This window comes from Cornus florida, unplaced genomic scaffold, assembly GCF_030987335.1.
Source record: "Cornus florida cultivar Cherokee Brave unplaced genomic scaffold, ASM3098733v1 CherokeeBrave_3.0.0_Hap2_Chr02, whole genome shotgun sequence".
Lineage (NCBI taxonomy): Eukaryota > Viridiplantae > Streptophyta > Magnoliopsida > Cornales > Cornaceae > Cornus > Cornus florida.
The window spans coordinates 98,734,327-98,754,844 of NW_026775572.1; the positions used below are offsets into that span (position 1 = coordinate 98,734,327).

Below are 20,518 nucleotides of genomic sequence, written 5' to 3' on the forward strand. Positions count from 1 at the left end.
TTTATGAGTTCCAAAACTAGTTATTTTGTAATAAAAAATATTAATAATAAAAAATAAAAATAAAAAATCTAAACGGTGGTCTCAAATTTCATTAAAAATCTTAACCACTCCGCCCAAGCACAAAGAAATTAAGAGAGTTTGAAGATATAATTTAACTCGCATCAACTCATGGCAAATTCCACCTAGACCTCTATCCCAACATATTGTTACTTCATTTACATATACACATTTATAATATATAAGTTCTAGAGTGAAAAAAGAAAAATTACACTAATGTCCTCTCAAGTTTAGTATATATGCATGAACCCTTTTTTTGTTAGATATTTTGGTAAGAGGTTTTTAGAAGGAGGAGGTAAAACTAAAGTGTTGTGAGACAAGAATGCTTACAAAAACAATGATATTGTTTTTGCTAATATTTTTAGTTGTCATTTGTTAAATGACAAAATCAATAACCACTCCTTAATATAATAAGTTCTTAAAATACTTTGGTAATTTATTTTTGATAATCGTGTTTTCTTAAAACTTGCGAGATTTGGGTGTTTTTTTTTTTTTTTTTTTGTCATATTAGCTTTTCATCTTTATCTATTTAGGTTGCGTTTTTCTTGTTTTTGAATTGTATTTTTTTTTAGATATATATGCCAAGGGTTAAGACTAATATTATATAAATATATATATATGTTACAATTAATTTATAATTTTTAAAAATTTTAGTTACGTAGTTCTTGTTCAGCCCCAAATGATCAAAATTTATCACTCTTCCTACTAAAAGAATTTAAACTTTTGATTTTCCCAACAATTTCAATAAATTTTTTGAAAACCGTGGATAAAAGCTTAAATTCTTAGATTTATACAAACTTCCAAAAGGGGAAAAAAAAAAACAAAAAAATTGGGTAACTTGAGAGAAACCTTATGGGAATTGAACCTTTATATACAAGAGAAATATATATTCTTTTTACAATACTAAATTATAACCAAGAGCCTTATGACATAATGGTATTATCATCTACCTCCCAAAGTGGATGGTAAATGTTCGAGTCCCAAAAAAAAAAAAAAAAATTAGGACTACTATATATCTATATATAAGAGAAATATATAATCAGTATATATTTATTTATTGTCTTGGCAAAGAACTCACGCAAATTACACAATGCTCTTTGAGAGAATTAAACCCTCAAGTTTTTATTTTGAAAGGATAAAATGTACCACTAAAGTGCTAGAACTCACGCAAGTTACACAATGCTCTTTGATAGAATTAAACCTTCAAGTTTTTATTTTGAAAGGAGAAAATGTATCACTAAAGTGTTAGAATTGTGGCTCAAAATTTTGGTGAGAATTCTATTATGGACAAGTGGAACCGCTTGCGCTTGGACAAAATAGTTGGAACAATACGTGACACAAAGATGTAGAACCGGTTCCACTTAGTCGGTTGCGTTTGTGCGATAAATAGTTTCCTAATCAGTTTTGGAAGCTAAAAGACTTCGGAAAAAGGCCGAATATTTGGAGAAGTTGTTTTGCCTGTTATTTTAGAGTTATAGACTGATATGGTAACTCCTCGTAGGTAAGTTAGGAAATACTTGTCCAATAAGAAATTGGATTTGAAGACTCTATAAATAGATATGAGTTTGGATAAAGAGAGAGAAGAGAACAAAAATGTAAATGTTTAAGGATGAGTGTTGTGAGAAGAGGGGAGAGTATCTATAATTAATGTAACCTTAGTGTGTGCACAAAATATGTGTACTTTTGAATATCTAGAAATGTGCTAAATGGACATCAACTTTTAAAATTTATAAAAGCCACTTAACACTTATACATTCATTTCTTTTAATAGATTGACTAAAGCCTTTTAATTTTGGATGTTACTCACTTAATGCCATTTCAAACTTCTTTCCAAATTTCTTTCTAACTTCTTGAGTCATGAGATGAATATAATGATTACCTTGCTGCTTAAACCTTGTCTCCTCCTAAATTAACATAATAGTTAATTCATTCACTTCCACTTGTCTTAATTCGAAATGATCCATACTGAGTGGACAAGAATTTGAGAATAAATTGAATAAGAAATTTCCCATCCACAATCATCCCTAAGATTCTCAATTTTGCAGCAACATTAGACATCTTAAGAATATGTCAGACATGGTAAGAATACTAACAAAAATGCACAGTAGTGATATCAATCAATAATTTTCATTTTAGATATTTATCTACAATACGAAAACATTCTTTCAGTCAAATATCCATTACCACTATCACTATGGGGAATAATTATTTGAACCATAATGTTTAATCTGTTCGATCTCTCCTAAACTTTATGGAGAATCTTTTCTTCCTCACTATCTTTATCAGTAATAACAGTAGGTTTTTCAATTTAAAATGCTAAATCAAGATTTAGCACATCTAAATTTTGAACTTAACTTATTCATTCCATTATGAGAAGTTAGTCCTATCGAGAATCAGAACAGATGTAGCATGCAAATTAAGGGATGTAATAAAACAAACATAATAAGATAAAATATTTACAACAATAATGCTTGAGTTATAACATGTATATATAACTTAAAATATAAATACAATGTATAATTATAGTACCCCTTTAAGTAGCAACTATAAAATACTAATAACGATGCTTACATATATTTATATGTATATCTTCATTGGTGATGCATTATGTAATTAAACAGATAAATTACCTTTGGATATCCTATGTCTACCAAATTAAAAAATACATACAATCCTTTAATGTTCATTTAATCACTTAAAGATCAATTCCTTTGGGGAATTATTTTTCATGATTAGATAAATTCAATATTCATAAATATCACAAGAAATCATAAGCATCAATAATTCTTGAAATATTGTAATTATGTCTACTACTAATACTAAAATTAATATTCATCAACCATTATGGTTCGGCCACTATGACAACTACCAACCCTCACATGATATGAATATTAAATTAACTAGTAACTAATTAATCATTAATTTACCCATTTAACATTATACACACATACTTATACTTGTTGATTCAAGTTTAAGTTATTTCGATCCCAAAACTTACTAATCCGAAAATTTAATAAAAATATCCTTTTCTTTTTATATATATAATAAAAAATTATTTTTATTTCTGGATTCAGATATCATAATTGAATCAATCTAAAATTAATTATTTATCGTGTATGTATATATAGGTACAAAAATTAATTTATTTATATATCTAATAAAATTAAATTTCTAAACTCACATATTATTCTAAAAATTTAAATTTTTAATAAAATAAATCAATTCACAAAATTATTTAATCATGCAAACCACAAACTTAACTTATATGACCATTTTCCCTTAACTTTTCATATGCAATTAATGAAATATGATAACAAGTAGTACTATACATATAAGTCTGTAGAAAAACAAACAGGTAGTATAATAAAATTAACTTTATTATACATATGCATTTCATGCTTTCAATAATTAACTTTCAAGTAATACAATCATGTTCGGAATTTTTTTTTTTTTTTTGTTTAACAGAACAAACTATAGATTAAGAAAATGAACACGAAGGGAGAAGAACATTTAACAACCACAGGGGCCATATGTTCCACTCCAAATCACCACACTCGGCTTCAAGAGCCTTCTCACTTAAAAGATGAGTTACACCATTTCCTCCACAAGGAATCCAAACAAGAGATGAACCAAAACAAAGGGAAAGCAAAAAACAAATATCTTGAAAAATCATCACCTGACCTTCCACTAAGACTTGCAATTGCATGACAGATTGACAATCACTTTCAACCACCATATTCTTGTAACCCCAACGGTGCAAAAGTAAGAGAAAGGCCCGCAAAATTTGGGATTCAGCTATCGAAGGAGAAGACACATTCAGCATAAAAAAGGAAGCAACTTTAATAGGCCGACCTAGGTGGTGAAGAAGCATCACCCCACCCCCACAAAAATGATGAGATGAATTATAAGCCGCCTCAAAATTCAGTTTAAAACAACCAAAATCTGGGGTGGTCCACACTGCAAGAGGGACCGAAACAGGAGGAACCAGCAACAACAACAGATTATTTAGACGGGAAACCTCCTGAAACTCCTGAAAGGCAGCGAAAGCATGCTGAGCCACATCAAAAGGATCCCACCGTTTTCGCTGAAAAACAAAATCATTCCGGCACTTCCAGATAGACCAACAGACAAATTGAGGGACACAAATTGATCAAAATAAAATTACTGTAGAATAATTATACATATTCAAAAAGACATATTAGTTGACCAACGGTGGGCCATACTTATCAGCCTCGATCAGATAAAATACAGCAGCATATCCAAATATATTTATATGCAATAGAGACACAAAAAATTAGATATGCAATCGGATTTGAAAATATTATTTATGTAATGTTAATGAAAATAATGAGTTCCTAAACAATAAGCTCTCATACCACATATAAATTATTATTATTCGTGCCAAACATTAATCACAAATAAGCATGTTATAATATTTGTGTAAAAACATTAAACACAAATCACAATTCAAGAAAATTGAACTTTATTATTTTCACATGTCTATAATGTATAAATAAATAGTTAAATATAAATACCTCCATTCGTGATTGCAAATCTCGTCGAGATCAAGCCAAACATTGAGATCGTGGAATGGACAACGTGCTAAACTGTAACTCCAAAACAATAGCCAAAGTGTGGAAATCGATTTCTCTTGCTTGGCCTTTTACACACATAAACATTATACGTGTTATTTCATTAGTGTATACAATTGATAGAATATATGCACTTATATATATAGGTAAATAGAGGGCTAGTTTTCTTTTTAGTAACATTAATATCCATTTTCTATCAAAGTAAGGAACAAATAGAAAAATACTTCTTCAATAATTAAGTACTAAAAAGATAATTTATAAGTTAACCAAATAATATAATATTAATCTGATATCTATTTACATAACTACTCAATAATAAAAATAAATCAAGTGGACCACATATAAAAAGAAAATATCTTACATAATAAGCTTTTTTTTTTTTTTTTTTTAATTTTTTTGATGCGAGAATGTAAATTAAAAATTAGAGGTGCAAAATATTAACTTTTCATATGCAATTAATGAAATATGATAACAAGTAGTGCTATACATATAAGTCTATACAAAAACAAACAGGTAGTATTAAAAGTCGAAGGTAGTATTAAAGTGCGAAAGCAAAACTAACTTTTTCAATTCCAATTGTCAATCTAGTCATACCTAGGAATCAAAAGGCAAAACACATATTTGTCTTATTATACAATGAGATCGCGAAACAAATAACGTGCTAAATTGCAACTCCAAAATAATAACCAATGTGTGTATATTGATTTTGCTTTCATTAGCATACATAATTAATAAAATATATGCACTTATATATATATATATATATAGGTAGAGAAATGATCAAATTTTCTTTTAGTAACATTAATATTCATTTTCTATCAAAATACGTAAGGAACAAATAGAAAAACATTTCCCCAATAATTAAGCACCAAAAATATAATTTATAAGTTAACCAAATAATATAATATTAATATGATATCTATATACTTAATCACCAGATAATAAAAATAAATCACTTGTTCAAATCATGTGGGTCACAAATATAAAAAAATATCTTACACCATAGACATTTTTTTTTTTTTTTTCAAGATAAGAATGTAAATTAAAAATTAGAGGTGCGGAATCTTGAAATCGAGCTCTCAAAGACAAGAGATAGCTAAAGGTTTTCATGCGCATTAAGTAGATCAAGTACATATATATTAAAAATAATCGGGGGAATTTGACTCTAGACATATACTAAAGGATTAATAGCCATATTTAATTTGATTCAAATAGTTGATTCTTCTAGAAACACAAATAAGAATCAAGATTATTTTCTTCGGAATAAATCTCTTAGAAGAATATGTACATACACGCATCTATGAAATGTTTTGGAAGTCCCAACTCGAGTATGGTTTGTTTATTCTTTCATTTAAATGTTTCTGATTTCTACTTTTTCAAAATACATGTAATTCATCTCGTAAAAGTAAACATAATTTACTGTGTTTTTCTAAATATATATTCTTTATTCTTGTCTTTGATGACTAAGGGAAATTATTGAATCTATTCCCTCTATTCAAGGAAGAAGTTAAAATAATATAATACCATTATATGTCGATAACAAAGATGATTTTTTTTTTTTTGTGTTACCATGTATTATCAAAATTTTTTTGTTATAGTTCTTTCTTCTAAATTGTAATTATTAGTAAATAAAAATAATTATAGTCTCTTAAATTAATTATTCTTTTAATTAGTCGTAAGATTATATCTTAAAACTATAATTAAAAGTGAACTTACTCGTCAGGAAGTAGTTGAATATTACGGTAGGTATATGTATAAATTTATTTATATAAAATTGCAAACATGTCGATAAGTTCATATGATGAGAACCATTAAAAATCCAGGAGAATTTTTCATAAAGAAAAAAGATAAAGAAAGTAAAAAATAAATCTAGGAATCCAGTAAAAACGGAAGTTTTCTTAAAAGAAGCAAGATAAAAGAAAGTGAAAAATAAATCTAGGAATCCAGTAAAAGTAGAATTTTTCGTAAAGAGGCAAGATAAAGAAAGTAAAACAAATCCAGGAATAAGTAAAAAAATACAACTAGGTAAAGTACGAATTTGTTCTCTAGTTTTAAATTTTAATGTATAAGTTATTATGAAGAATAGTGCTATTAGAGCGGAACTTGTGCTTATAAGTCACACAATTTCTATTTTTAGGAATTTAAGAAAGAATTAATTAAAAAAGAATCATTTATAAGTAAAGAAACAAATCAAGCTTTTATTCTCTCCTCTCCACGTTCTCTCTTTTTCTCAACAACCAATCTGCCTATCTCTCTCTCTTAGTTTGAACACATAAAATTTTTAGAATGAGGCTATTCCAAATCTCAAAAATATGAAAAAAAAAAAGAAAAAAATATATCAAAATATAATTAAAGAGCACTTAAAATTTATGTGATGAGGTTATTCCAAAGCTCAAGAACGCGAACAAATAAAAAAAAAATCTCAAATAGAATGAAATAGTGTCACAAACATGATAGATGAAGTCTAACTTACGATAACCTAGTATGTCAGATGGAATGCAGGTGGACAGATTTTTTAATTGAAAGACAAATGGTTAATTATGAGAGAGAAAGAAACGGATTCTTTTAGGGTTAATTAAGAGAGAGAACGAGACAAATTGATTGGGGGTATTAAACAAGAGAGAAAGCAGAGAGAAAAAAGGTAAATTTGTTTCCTTAATTACAAAGAATTATTTATTGATTGTTTTTCCCAAATCTCTAAAAATAGGAATTATGTTGCTTATAAGTGCGACCTTTTTAGAATTTTTGCGGAAGTGCCTCAATAGCACTACTCAAAAAGAGAATGGTTTTTCTTAATTGTTTATTATTTTCAGATTTCATTTTAAAAATTTTGAGTCAAGCACATTTTCTTTCAACATTGGAACCACAATATCAGCATTATTTGGCATTTAGGGAGAATTGCACAAAACTCCTCTCGTCTTTCTTTGATTGGCAAAAAACCGTTGTGATGTATTTTATTTGCATCAAAGTCCCCCAACTAATGAAAATCTCACAAGGTGCGGTTACAGAATCTCAACTCAGTTAAAAAATGCAGTTGTTTCGCACAGGACTTTTTTGAGACATTTACTGTGACGAAAATACCCCTTACACTCATCTGTAAAACCCGTGATTCGGGTCTTCTCTAGCTCCTCCCAGGATGGTAGGGAATTTGTATTATATTCTTCATTGCATTATACATTGTAATATAATCTAGATTATATATATATTTATTTATAAGACAATAAGTATTAGATATTAGATTAGTAAATATAAAGAGTCAAATCTAACACTCCAACGTTCAATAGGGACACTGATCAATTGAACTATCGAGACTCAAGTCATCTACATAAAAAAAATAAAAATAAAAAAACACGAGAAATAAGAAAAATAATTGAATGACAATTAAAGCCTTATAAAAAAAATTGTAATGAGAAAAATAATTGAATGACATGTAAAGACCAACATGATCTAAATTTTTTAAGAGAAAATGCATCAATGTTTCAAAAGCATATCAAGAATATTCCTAAAACTTATTTTATATAAAAAATAAAATAAAAAATATTTTTTGAAAATCTCTTGTAAAACTGTCAGGAAACTTACAAGAAAGAAAGAATTTTTATTTATTTTTTATTTATTTTTATTTATTTATTTATTTTTTTTTCATACTATTGATACTCTTTTACAAAAATAATGCTTAAATTTTCTTTAAAAAATTTCTAACTACAGTTACAATAAATGCCTTTTCTTTATATATATTACCTTTTATTTTTTCCTTGATATTTGTTTCCAGTAATAATGCTTAATTTTTCTTTTCCTTTTTTTTTTTAATTAATTTTATAGCATTATTGTTTTAATTAAACATACCAGTTTCTAGTATATTACAAGAAACTACTTTAATGATATATTATAAGAAGTTTAATGATTTTAATATATTAATCCCAAATTTTTATATTAAAGATCAAGTTCAAGACCATGGGGCCACGGGTTCGTGGGAGCTAAAATTTTTGTAAAGTAATTTATGTTACATGTTGATTCAAAAGCTCAGCCCTTAGCATCTTAAAATGAATTAAGGACTTAGGTTATTGAATTTAAATCAAATATTTTTGAGGTCCTTAGTATAAATGACTTAGCCCAATAAATTAAATGATTTTTTTGAAGAGGGTAAAAGGGTCATTTAGTCAATTGGTGTCACTTTAACACTTGAAAGTTTTCAGTATCAAATTCTCGAATTCTTCTTTAGGTTGAAAAAAAAAAACGACGAAAAAAATGGAAGGGAGAAAATAAGAAATGAATAAAACATCATTAGAAAACAGATTGGGTCTTCTCTTCTTTTTGTTTTGTTTCATAGAAGAGAATAAATAAGTTTACAATTTACTGTGTTAATTATGAGAGAAGAGAATAAATAGTTTAAAATTATTTTTACCATTATATATATCTATCCCTATGTATAATATTGTAATCTAGGATAATATTTTAATTTAAGATTCAAATAATTATGCATGGTAGTAATTTAAAACTTCTTTAATAGTCTCACTTGTCTTCCCTCTAGGGATAGCAACGGGGTGATTTTGGGCGGGGGTACCCTTCCCCGCCCTTGCAACCATTTAAAAACTCCCACCCCGTCCCCACCCAAAACAGTTTAAACGGGCTCTTTCCACCCCATCCCCATCTCGTTTCTACTTTTTCACCCCTGCGGGCACTTGCCCGCACTCGTTTAGTTCCAGAATTTTTCCTCTTTTAATTTTTTTTTTTTTTTTTTTTTTTTTTTTTTTACCTCAAATACAATTATATAACTATTGAAAAAAATCATAAAAAATGGGTAATCAATAATTTTATATAAAATTCAAGAGTATGAACGTTCTTAGTTCATAGAGCTCTACCGTTCTCTAGAATAATTGAGAAAGTGAGTGAATGTAATATGGAGTTTCTATAACTAATTATATATACTAATAAAATAGGGATAATTTAGTAATTTATTAACCTAAATGGGGTTGGGTGACCCCCCGCCTCGAACCCATGCGGGCTATCCTTAATAAAATCATCCCCACTTAAATAAGCTAAACGGTTCCCCAAAACCGCTGTAAACAGGGCGGGGTGGGGCGGTAAATTGCCATCCCAATCCCTTACTCTCTTCCGCTCATATTTCTGGGATGAAAAATTATAAAGAAGGAAGATGACTCATCACTCCTTTTATTCTTTATTATCTCTTTGTTTCCTTTTTATCGAACAAAAGAAGTTTTGTTCATTTTTTCCTATCTTCCTTTCACACGTCTTCCTTTCTTCTTTGTAAAGAACAAAACAAAAGTGATTAGACATCTACACATTTTACACAATATGCTTGCACCTTTATGACATGGGCAAGGCGTTGCAAGTGTCAAGTATAAGGTATTGGGCCACTGGACGTTTACAGTTTTCCCGAGACGTATACCCCTCTTTAAGTTGGCAAGGAACTGCAAGTCAAAAACTCAAAGAATGCCAACAAGACGTCTAAATGTTCCTACTAGACTTTTACCCCTTCGAAAGTGCATAATTATCAATTCCTGAAGAGCTAGAGGTTTACATATGCTTATTCAGGTGGTTCGAAAGTGTAGAATTCTCAATTCCTTAAAGACTAGAGGCCATTCCACCACATGTAATGACCCGAAAATTAGGGGTATGACAAAACAAGGTTCGAAAACCGCCCTAATAAATTATCAAAAATTATCCGGTATAAAAACTCATAGTCCATTCATTGTCCCAAATATACTTAAATAACCTCAAACACACTTTCACTGTGCTACTCCGATAATTACCAACTTAAACACATCTCAATCATTTACAAAACAAAATCTAAATCGAAAAGGAGCAAACGAAAATGATTTGAAAAATGGACTCAAAGGGTAATGTGACACTGCAATTCCCAGAAACCTAAACTTTGCTAATAAAATAAGTTTTTGGAAGGTAATAGCAGTCAAATAATGAGCTGAAAATAAAGTTTTCCCAAACTTCATTCATTTGAAAAATATCCGGAGTTAAGAAAATTCTAATAAATTTGTTTTTAGAAATTAGAGTTAGTAAGGCATAAAAATGGAAAGTTTGATAATGATCCGGTGCAAAGAACTTGGTCAAATATATTATTGAAAAATCTGATTTCCAGCCGATGAAAAATCCGAAAAGTAGTTGCTGTCGAATTTTTAGAAAAATGCCTGTTGATCCAAAAATTCCGAAATTATTCTGGGAAGTTCTGGACATGTAGAAAAACATGTGATGAAAGTTTCGTAGCATTTGGAGCTCTACAGCTCCTTGGAGAAAATATTTATTTCAAGCAAAAAAAAAAAAAAAAAAAAAATTTCTTGCCCGAAACAGTCCCTTGTCCTTCCTAATCATCAAACGAACCAATCAAACTCACTGGGAACATTAACAACAAGTCTCTAAACTATCATAATCACGTGTTTACGTCATTTTATCAAATTACAGTTGAATCAAGTATTTTATCAAACACATTATCTACATGAACAAGATGGTAACCAATAAGTATTTTCAGCAACTCCATTTCCTCCAATTGATCATGGCACCTTCTGAAATGATGAAGATGATAAGAAGATGGTAAGCACGAAGATGATGGATTTCCAGCCTCGACTTTCTTCTCTAGATTTCCCTCGGCCGGACCACTTGCTCTCCTTTTCCCATCTTTCCTCTTGTTCTCTCTAACTCTATACTAACCTTTTCCTCTCTAACTCTAAACGCAAAAAAATTAGTGGAACTCAATGAGGGTGTGATGATCCCTAGCTGCTGCTCCTTCCTTCGGTCTCCCCTCTTCCTTATTTCTTCCTTCTCTTTTTCTTACTTCATTCTATATCTGTACCTTGGCAGGACCTTCCTCTCTTTACAACTCTAGAACATAACCAACTGTATATTTTAATTTAAACTAATTCTAGAGATAGCCATTAGCATTTAACTAAATTAATTAAAAGATAATTACTAAAACTATGATCCGTATCCATTAATTAATTCAAAGGCTCCAACTCTTCTACCTTTGCATGCAATTTTAGTCCACGTAGCCCCATTGCCCAGTTTACCTCAAGCCAACGGCCACGTCATTACCCAATTTAATTCAAGCCAATTGGCACGTCTTTGTCAAACATTTATCAAAATAAGTGTTAACACGTGCAAGTATTTCATCTTCACCTTGCTTGAAGAACCTGTTTGGAATTGCATCTCTAATGCTTAAAAACGCTTTTATTTTGAAAAATTACATTATATCTATAAAAGTTATTATTATTATTATTATTTTTATTATAATAACAACAAAGCTAGCTTGAATACTAGCTCGCCAAAGCATCGCGATCGATACACAATTCTTTTTTTAGGTAAGATACACAATTAGAATAGACTAATTTATACTAATTTTATCCTAGTATATTAAATTACGATTAATACTGCCAACCATACCGACAGAAGGAATAATTATAACATTTCTTATTACTATAGGAGTCTAGTTGCAGAAAGAACGACCCGCGCTGATTACAATTTTCTTTCATCCTGGACCATAGAAAAATTCACGTGAGACCCACATGTGCCTGCCGGAGCATCGCCCGAGTTGCCCACCGAGTCTCTCTCTTCAAACGATTCCCTGTTAGTATAATAACAACAACCGTTCAAGTTGAAAACTAGTACCAACTACGGAATATTTTGGACCAAATCTCTCACTCACACACTCTCTCTCTCTCTAAAGTTGCTTTCATCTCTCTCACTACATATATATAAATAGAGATTGCGTGTATAATCATCGCAACAGGTTGCCATTGAGTTCAGTTACTGCTGGACTGACTTGGGGTTTGGCCGGAAAAAATGGCGTCGGTAGTGGAGGGACCGTTGCCGTACAGAGTTTCGGGACGGGAGAGTTCATCTTCGAATCCAACGGACGCTGTGATCTTCTTCGGCATTAGTTTGGTATTGGGAATTGCGTGTAGGCATGTGCTAAGGGGCACTAGAGTTCCTTACACTGTTGCTCTGCTCATCCTCGGCATTGGCCTTGGATCATTAGGTTTGTGCCATCATTTCCCTCCTTTTCTTTGATTTCTTTATCAGTTCTATACCTATTCATTGTAATTTGGTCCTTTTTCTTGATTAAATTTATGCATCATTCATGGGTTTCAAATACTTCTCTATGGCTGGATTGTTTTGTTTTGAAAAGAAATTTGTGACAATGATACAGATTGTTGTGAACCTTGCTAATACACCAAAAGTCTAAAGAATTCATAAGACAGGTCAATTTGAATCCTTCTAGCTACTTGGGTTGGTTCATGGGTGACAAGTATTTGGCAAGATTGCAGGAAATAAAATCGATTGCCTCACTAAAGCTGATAGACCCAATGCGGTAACGGGTATAACCTACAAGGTTAAGTACCCAGAAGGAACTTGTGGGTTGAGATTGAATGTGTTATGGATTGGCTCATGACATGTCCTCAGTGCCACACTCCTGGTCGAGTTTAGAAGTTCATGCTGCATTTAATGAAGATTTTAAAGGCTTAAAAGTACCTGAATTGCGATATTCAGATTACAGATGAAAGTAATAACATCATCTAAGATTAATTTGATAGCTTAATTGGAATTTTTTTGTTGAATTGCAACATTAGAGTTTTCCAACATGTGATTTTCAGAAAGAGCAAGAAAAAGAAATTATTCATAAATTCATCCGATGATCTAAACTAAGCTTAAAAAGCACATTGGAACTTTTGCAATTTAAGGTTTATTTCAAGAATTTTTGCTGTCATTTGGCAACCTGTGTTTTGTTTCTAACTCTAAATTTTCTACTTCTAGAATCATACCTTTTTATTTATTTTTTTTATTATATGAACTAATTGGGATCCATGCCAAATCCTGCATCATTCGAAGTTGTATGTGTGAGTGAGTGTATATTTATTTTGATGGAAAGTAGAGACTTTGTACCACATAAAAAATGGGAGTAAGACAAACATCTGCCTTCTTCATATTTAAACATGAAATACTTATTCACTTACTTATTCACTTCAGGTGACAAGTTCAAGTAATGAGCATGATAACTTATGAGGAATCATGTATATAATTACATTGTCATGATTCATGAAATTTTCAAGTGGTTGAATATAATGCTTAGCTGCCATCAATTATATTATACTTGATTTGAAAATCTTAACGATGGATTAGCATGCAGAATATGGTACAAGTCATCGATTGGGAAAGATTGGGGACGGTATTCGTCTTTGTAAGTTCTATCAGCATTTTACTCGACATGAGCTTTTTGATTATTTATATAGACTTGTCAATTAAAATTCTTTGCTACTAATATAGCTTTCTTGAAAGAGAATTCTTATTGTTAAGTGTGAGCTATTCGAAGAAGTTTGATGTTGTTCATGCACAGGGGCAAATATTGATCCTAACCTTTTGTTGGCTGTATTTCTCCCTGCTCTTCTTTTTGAGAGTTCGTTTTCAATGGAAGTGCACCAAATAAAGGTTCATATTCTCTGCGTTGGTCTCAATTTATGCACTTGTGTTTGAGCTTTAGAGACTTGGGAAATTATTCTTCTCAATCTGTCTTACATTCCCCTTCTATTTGTACAGGTATTTTGTGTCTTTGTGAATTGGTTTTATCTTTCTTTGATGCTCTAGAAAAATCTTAATTTAATCTGAAATTTCAGTGAATCATCAGCATCCTATGGAGAACAGTGTAAAATTTTGTTGGGAGAGTTTTAATAATATAATTTGACTCAAGTGTTTGAACTCACTGTATCATGTTTGGATAGAATATATACTACTAATGTTACAATGTGCTGTTTATTTCCTTAATTTCTTCCTAGAAAAAGGTTATAGTTGTTACTTGTTAATTTTCTTTTTAATTACTTTAATTTTGGACAATAGGGTGCTAGCACTTATTTACTGTCTTTATTTTCTTTTGTAAACATGTATTATGTATTTTATTTATATTTAGAAGGTATCTTCGTCTTCTCTGGGCTTGGCCTGCATATGTGCTGCAACTTTTTTCCATTACTGTTCTGGTTCTTTTAGGTGCAGCCACCAATTGATACATGCGTCTTTTTACTCAGAGAACTTTTTTCTAATGTAAACTAGCTGAGTGAGACCATTAGGCTGATGAGGCTATTTTTGTAGTTACATGGCTGTTGACCGATGAGTCTACAATTGATATGCTCTGATTCCAATTGAGAAATCTAGGACCAGAACCCGAGACTCTGATACTAGAGTTAGAACACGGCCTAAAATAGATCTAGAGGGAGTGAATAGATCTTGTCCAATTTTAAGTAACAATAACTGATTTTTAGACTATTAATTATATTCATGAATCAGTTAAATATAGAGAGTATAAATAAAGAAACCATGCAACCACACAAGAACACACGGTTTTTATCTGAAAAACCCCAATGGGGAAAAACTACAAGACCTAGTCCAGGCAGACCAAATTCATTATGTGAAAGAGATATTACAGTTAGGCTACCAGTTTCTCAAACCCTAGAGAATCCAGAGACAGCCTGATCCATCAAACTCTCCACTCGAGTCTCCAGGCACACAGTATGCTCCGCCAATAGATTGCACTCCTCATTCATTCTGCTTTTTTACAAGCACTTTGATCTCCTCGGCTAGTCGTCCAAGTTGCATTTTCATTTTGTAGAGATACTTGGTGTTGAATTATTAGTGTAGCACAAGGATTATGATAACGCGTTGAATAATAACTCACCATGTAACGCAAGATGTAGATGATGAAAAATAAAATAGGCTCTCTAAAAATATATGATCTCTGTCTCTCTATGTGATCTCTGAACAAGGTGTGTAAAGATCTCTCTGTATATTTATGCCTATATATATATTATTGAAGATTTACTGGAGGAATCAGTGGAGAAAAATCTTTCCGTAATTAATGTTGCTTCCTATTGTTGAAGATTTACTGTTACTAAAGGAATCAGTGGAGAAAAATCTTCCTTGTTTCCAATTTTCTATCTCTTTCCATTCTCATCATTTCTTCCCCTATATAAAGGAGCTCCACCATTGTATTGTGTATGAGTTAAGAGAGTATTATAAAAGTGATGTAGCTCTTTGGGCTTTGTGTGTTGAACCACGTAATATCTATGTGTTCTACTGGTTTCATTTCTCTTTTTACTTATGTTTTATTATTTACAACATGTTATCATACCCTACTTTATACTTTGAGATTGAGTGATTTATATGATTGATTTTATGAATCCTCCATCAATGTATTTTCCATATTTATCACTTGTATTCTTTTACCTATAAATAGAGGTACTCATTGTAAACACTAATAAGATAGAATATAATAAGAGTGATGTAGCTCTTTGGGCTTTGTGTGCTGTGGATGGAGGCCGTAGTCTCCGAACCACGTTATTTCCTTTTGTTCTTCATGTTTAATTTCTTTCTTCATTATAGCAGGTTTATCATACCCTACTTTATACTATATTCGTTTCCAATCTTCGGATCAACTTGTCTCAGATCTTCTGATCAACTCGTCTTGGATCTACTCATCTCAGACTCTCGACAATTCAGTATTCAGTTTCAAGTTGGACACATGAGTTAAAATCTCCGTGTACCAACTTGGGGGGGGGGGGGGTGTTGGAGAATATTATTTTGGGTTATTCTATTAGCATCTAAAATGTTGCTAAGGGTTTTTCGGTGTTATTTGTGACTTGTTTGGGCTGCTAGTGTGTTCGGTAGCATTGTCTTCTTTTTTGCTATGTCTCGGGCAATTTTTATTGACTTGTTTGGGCTGCTGGTGTGTTTGGTAGCATTGTCTTCGCCTTTGCCGTGTCTTCTACTGTTTTTTGCTGACTTGTTTGGGCTGCCGGTATGTTTGGTAGCATTATTCTTCACCTTTTTTCTTCTTTCTTCATCATTCACACTTGTTGCTACTCGCCATCTCAATGGCAAGTTGGACATTCATGCTCCAACTTGAGGGGGGAGTATTGAAGATTTAAAGGAGGAATTAGTGGAGGAAAATCTTTTGGTAATTGATGTTGTTTCCTATTATTGAAGATTTACTGTTACTAGAGGAATCAGTGGAGAAAAATCCTCCTTGTTTCATATTTTCTATCTCTTTCTATTTTCATTATTTTTTTCTCCTATATAAAGGAGCCTCCACTATTGTATTGTGTATGAGTTGAGAGAGTATTATAAAAGTGATGTACCCCTATTGGCTTTGTGTGCTGAACCATGTAATGTCTGTATTCTACTTTCATTTCTCTTTTCACTTATATTTTATTATTTACAACATCTATGTCTACTTTTTATGAGAGCTTAGAAGTGTTTATATAGAGTTTTGAGTCCTAAAGGAATTTTGGTTTCGTAGTTGTCAACGGAAAAGGAACCTAAACCATCTAGGATTCTAATTTAGAGAAGTTTCCAAAAACTGTTCTCTCACAGCTTGATCGATTGAGCTATCAATAGACAACTACTGTACAGGGTTCAATCGAGCATTTGATTGAGCCATTGAAGGCTTCAATATAATTTTTCTGGAAAACTTTCAATTGAGCAACACATTGATCGAGCCATTCTGTTTTTGTGAAAAGTTCTTATTTAAATATATGTATTCCAAAAAAACTTCACGCATTCAAAACATCTTTTTCATGAATCAAACCGTGCATGCATTGTGCCCTAAAATGAGAATGCATGATAATGAACCCTAATTGGTGAGTTAGTTATCCAAGAGGTAATTTTAACTTTTAGTCCTTTGAAGTATCTTCAAATTCTTATTCTGTCCTTGGACATAGGTACCATCTCTAACTAACTAACTAAACTTACTTTTGAAAAACTAATCAAAAATTAAACATAAAAATTCCGGCTATTGTTACAAAATTTGCCAACTCTAAGTTTTAGTCCTAACAATGGCTTATATGTAAAGCTAATAGAGAGAAACAAACACCCCGACTATTTCTCCATATTTTTCCTTTGTGATCCAAAGCACAAACAACTTATAGAGCAAATAAGACTGGGATATCTCAGCCGAATGGGCATAGACAGCCCACATATGTTGTTCGTGTCAGCATTGCACGTACACTGATGTTTGCGTTATAAAGCCTCATTTCTATGGACAGTGATGTTACCATTGTAAAGGGACACTTCTGACCTCATAATCAAATCCATCCCATCTTTTTTTTATCAGTCTGCGAAGTTTTGCTCTGAGCCACTTTCTTTGTTTGGAAAGCTAATTTTGCAAGCTTCTGCAAGAATGACACTTTTCTGATTAACCAGTGTACTTTGATCATTTGGAGGAGTTTTTGGTCATGGCATTTGGCACTACTATGGTTGTTTCTTGGTAGCTCATCTTTTTATCATACTGCATGTTCGAATTGGAGCACTGTTTGAGATTTTTAGTTCCTTTTATTTACCCTTTTAGCTGCTACAGTTCAGGCTTTGCTGCTGCTCAGGGTTTATTTTGGTAAAATTTAGATATTATTTTGTTATGTTGTCAACCTTTGGTTCAGGGCCCTTTGGTTTTGGGCCAATATGCATTTGTTTCCATAATAAGAAGCTTTGTTGCTAAAATACATTAAGTATGTCAGGGCTTGAAATCCAGTTTTGAATCCAATTGTAGAGGAGGAATGGGTCAAATTAGTGTCCATAGTGGTTGCCAAATTAGGCCATTGCCCAATGCCGTCCTGTTGGAGATAGATGTAACCTTTTAGATTATTGCATGAAGTGGCTGCTCACTTACTTGAACCTAGCTTCTCATGCTTGTCAGTACCAATCAATAGCTCCACCTAATCACATCAAGTTAAATGGAACTCATTATCTGTGCTGGTTTCGCATGACATTCTTATTCATTAAAATTGAAGGGAAGACTGGTACAATGAACGGAAAAAATAAAAGAAGCTGGTGTTTGGAATCTATCCCATGATAAGTGGAATGCTGTGGGAGAAGTGTTGTGCTTCATCGTGTCTCTCAAGGGCAGTCAGCTTTACCTTCACATTCTAGAGACAGTGATGAAAGAGTAATGGTCAGGAGAGAGAATGACCCTAGGATGCAGTGACTCTCGAGGGAGCTAGGGATGGGGGATTTAGGGCTAACAAGGAGCTATCCATTGCCTTTCAAACTGCACATTTAAGCCTTAGGTCATTGTGCATCCTGTGCTCTTTTGGCCCCCTTATGGATAATTGATTAGAAGCCTCAGATCATGTGTTAATTATGTCAGATTTATTTACTTTTCGTAGCTCTTGCTCTGGCGGGGAAAAAAGTAGAACCGCTGAGAATTCGTGATATCTTCTGTCCAGCAAATGTTCCATTCCCTTTCTTCCTCTACGTCTCCTTCATGTTCTATGCTCTAATTTTCTCAGCAGATTTAGAATTATATAGAAAAGATAAGACTTGCAAATATAAAAATAGATATGATAAAAAAGCACATATAATGGAGTTGTCTGTTATTACAGTATAGGTGAAAAAGAAGTGTTTCAATCACTGTAGGCTTGGTATTTTTGTCTTATTTATGGATGAACTAACCACACATTCTTTTTTTGATAAGTCTAACTACGAATTTTCTGGCTGAGGTTTGATTGTGTATGTATTTGCTTAATGATATTTTTTTAAGTGATAAATTGAAGCAAAGATCTAAATTAGAAGGGAGCTCTTGAATCAAGAGAGGTATGACACATAGGACTAAAACTGAACTGGTAGAATGTAACAATAAGAAAAATGGAAATACGATGAGAGAAACTCGACTAAGATGGTTTTGTCATTTACAAGAAGATTGATAATTACACTAGTGAGGAAAAGTGACATGGAACATATTGAGGATAATGCCGGGGAAGGGAACGGCCAGAGTTATGAGCTGAGATATTAAGGGAATATATGGAAGCTAGTGATTCAATTAAAGTTATGGCCTTAAACAGAGCAAAATGGTCAAATTGGTTTAATGAAGCTAACCCCAAATAGTTCAGACAAGGTTTGTTGAGTTGAATGATGTAAATAAAGCATTCAATTGGAACGATTTCCTTTTCCCGTCTCATTGCATATTTTAAATCTACTACAGAGGAGACCAATTAGCAGTGGTACTATGGTGGTGAGTAGTGACCTAGATTCTCAATATTATGGGATAATTATGGTAAAGGATTCATGTTCCTCTCAGCTGTTCACTCTCTAGTCTCCACAGCCTAGCCTTCAATCATTTTGGGTCCCCTCTGGATTTTATCAAGTTCTAAATTTGAAGGGTAAATATCATGATATCATCCTTTAACTTATTTGTATGTATGTATCCCTTGTAATTTTTTTTTTTTTTTTTTTGTTTTATTTTTGTTTGTGGGTGTGGGTGGGGAAGGGTGGCAACTTTGATATTTTAATGGACCTACCAGCAAACACAAGTAAAATTTATATCTATTTTGAACCTTCCACTTACCCCAAAACCCATTCTGTTGTTGCCTGCTCCTTCAAAATTCTCTCTGCCACTATTGGATGGGAATTCCAACAGAAAGCAGGAGCCGCTGACATATTCTTTGCAGTGCAAACCAAACACCAACTGAGACCTTTCACTGTCGATTCACGCAAGCATGAGACCCCTTTATGACGGGTAAAAATCATCGAATCAGTCTTCCAACAAGGCACCTTCATAGGAACTCCAAGTATTTCTCTACAAAATTCATAATCACATACCTGAGGCTCTGTTGTTTAAGTTTAGCACCCTAAAACTTTGACCTTCCCTCCTGTTTTCATGATCCTCCTTCAATTTTTTCAAAATTTTCTGAAAGCAGCTAAATGTTTCCAGTCCCTTTCTTTAGATCCCTCTGGAATAAAGTCACATCTAGCATTATCCCAAAACATTATTTACAAATACACAAATCTCTTCCTTGTTGTCAGGGGCTTATTTTTTATTACTTATAGAATGTTTGAGCTTATGTGTAATTTTTAATACTTATTAT

General features: G+C 32.0%; 2 protein-coding genes across 5 annotated transcripts in view; one reads left to right on the forward strand and one right to left on the reverse strand.

Moving 5' to 3' along the window:
• Window positions 1-3,535: 3,535 nt before the first annotated feature.
• LOC132296557 (uncharacterized) lies at window positions 3,536-4,598 on the reverse strand. The gene is made up of 2 exons (XM_059794749.1): window positions 4,593-4,598; window positions 3,536-4,165 (listed from the first exon to the last, which is right to left on the reverse strand). Exons 1-2 carry the CDS (start codon window positions 4,596-4,598, stop codon window positions 3,536-3,538), a joined length of 636 nt encoding a protein of 211 aa, XP_059650732.1.
• A 7,523-nt stretch (window positions 4,599-12,121) lies between these two features.
• LOC132295491 (sodium/hydrogen exchanger 8) overlaps window positions 12,122-20,518 on the forward strand; it is a 109,524-nt gene continuing 101,127 nt past the window's right edge. The window contains exons 1-3 of one of the 4 annotated variants that reach the window (XM_059793776.1): window positions 12,122-12,654; window positions 13,804-13,854; window positions 14,011-14,102. In XM_059793776.1, coding sequence (XP_059649759.1) covers window positions 12,459-12,654; window positions 13,804-13,854; window positions 14,011-14,102 — 339 coding nt within the window. In that variant the 5' untranslated portion in view covers window positions 12,122-12,458. The other 3 variants (XM_059793778.1, XM_059793777.1, XM_059793779.1) reach the window with 3 other exon arrangements.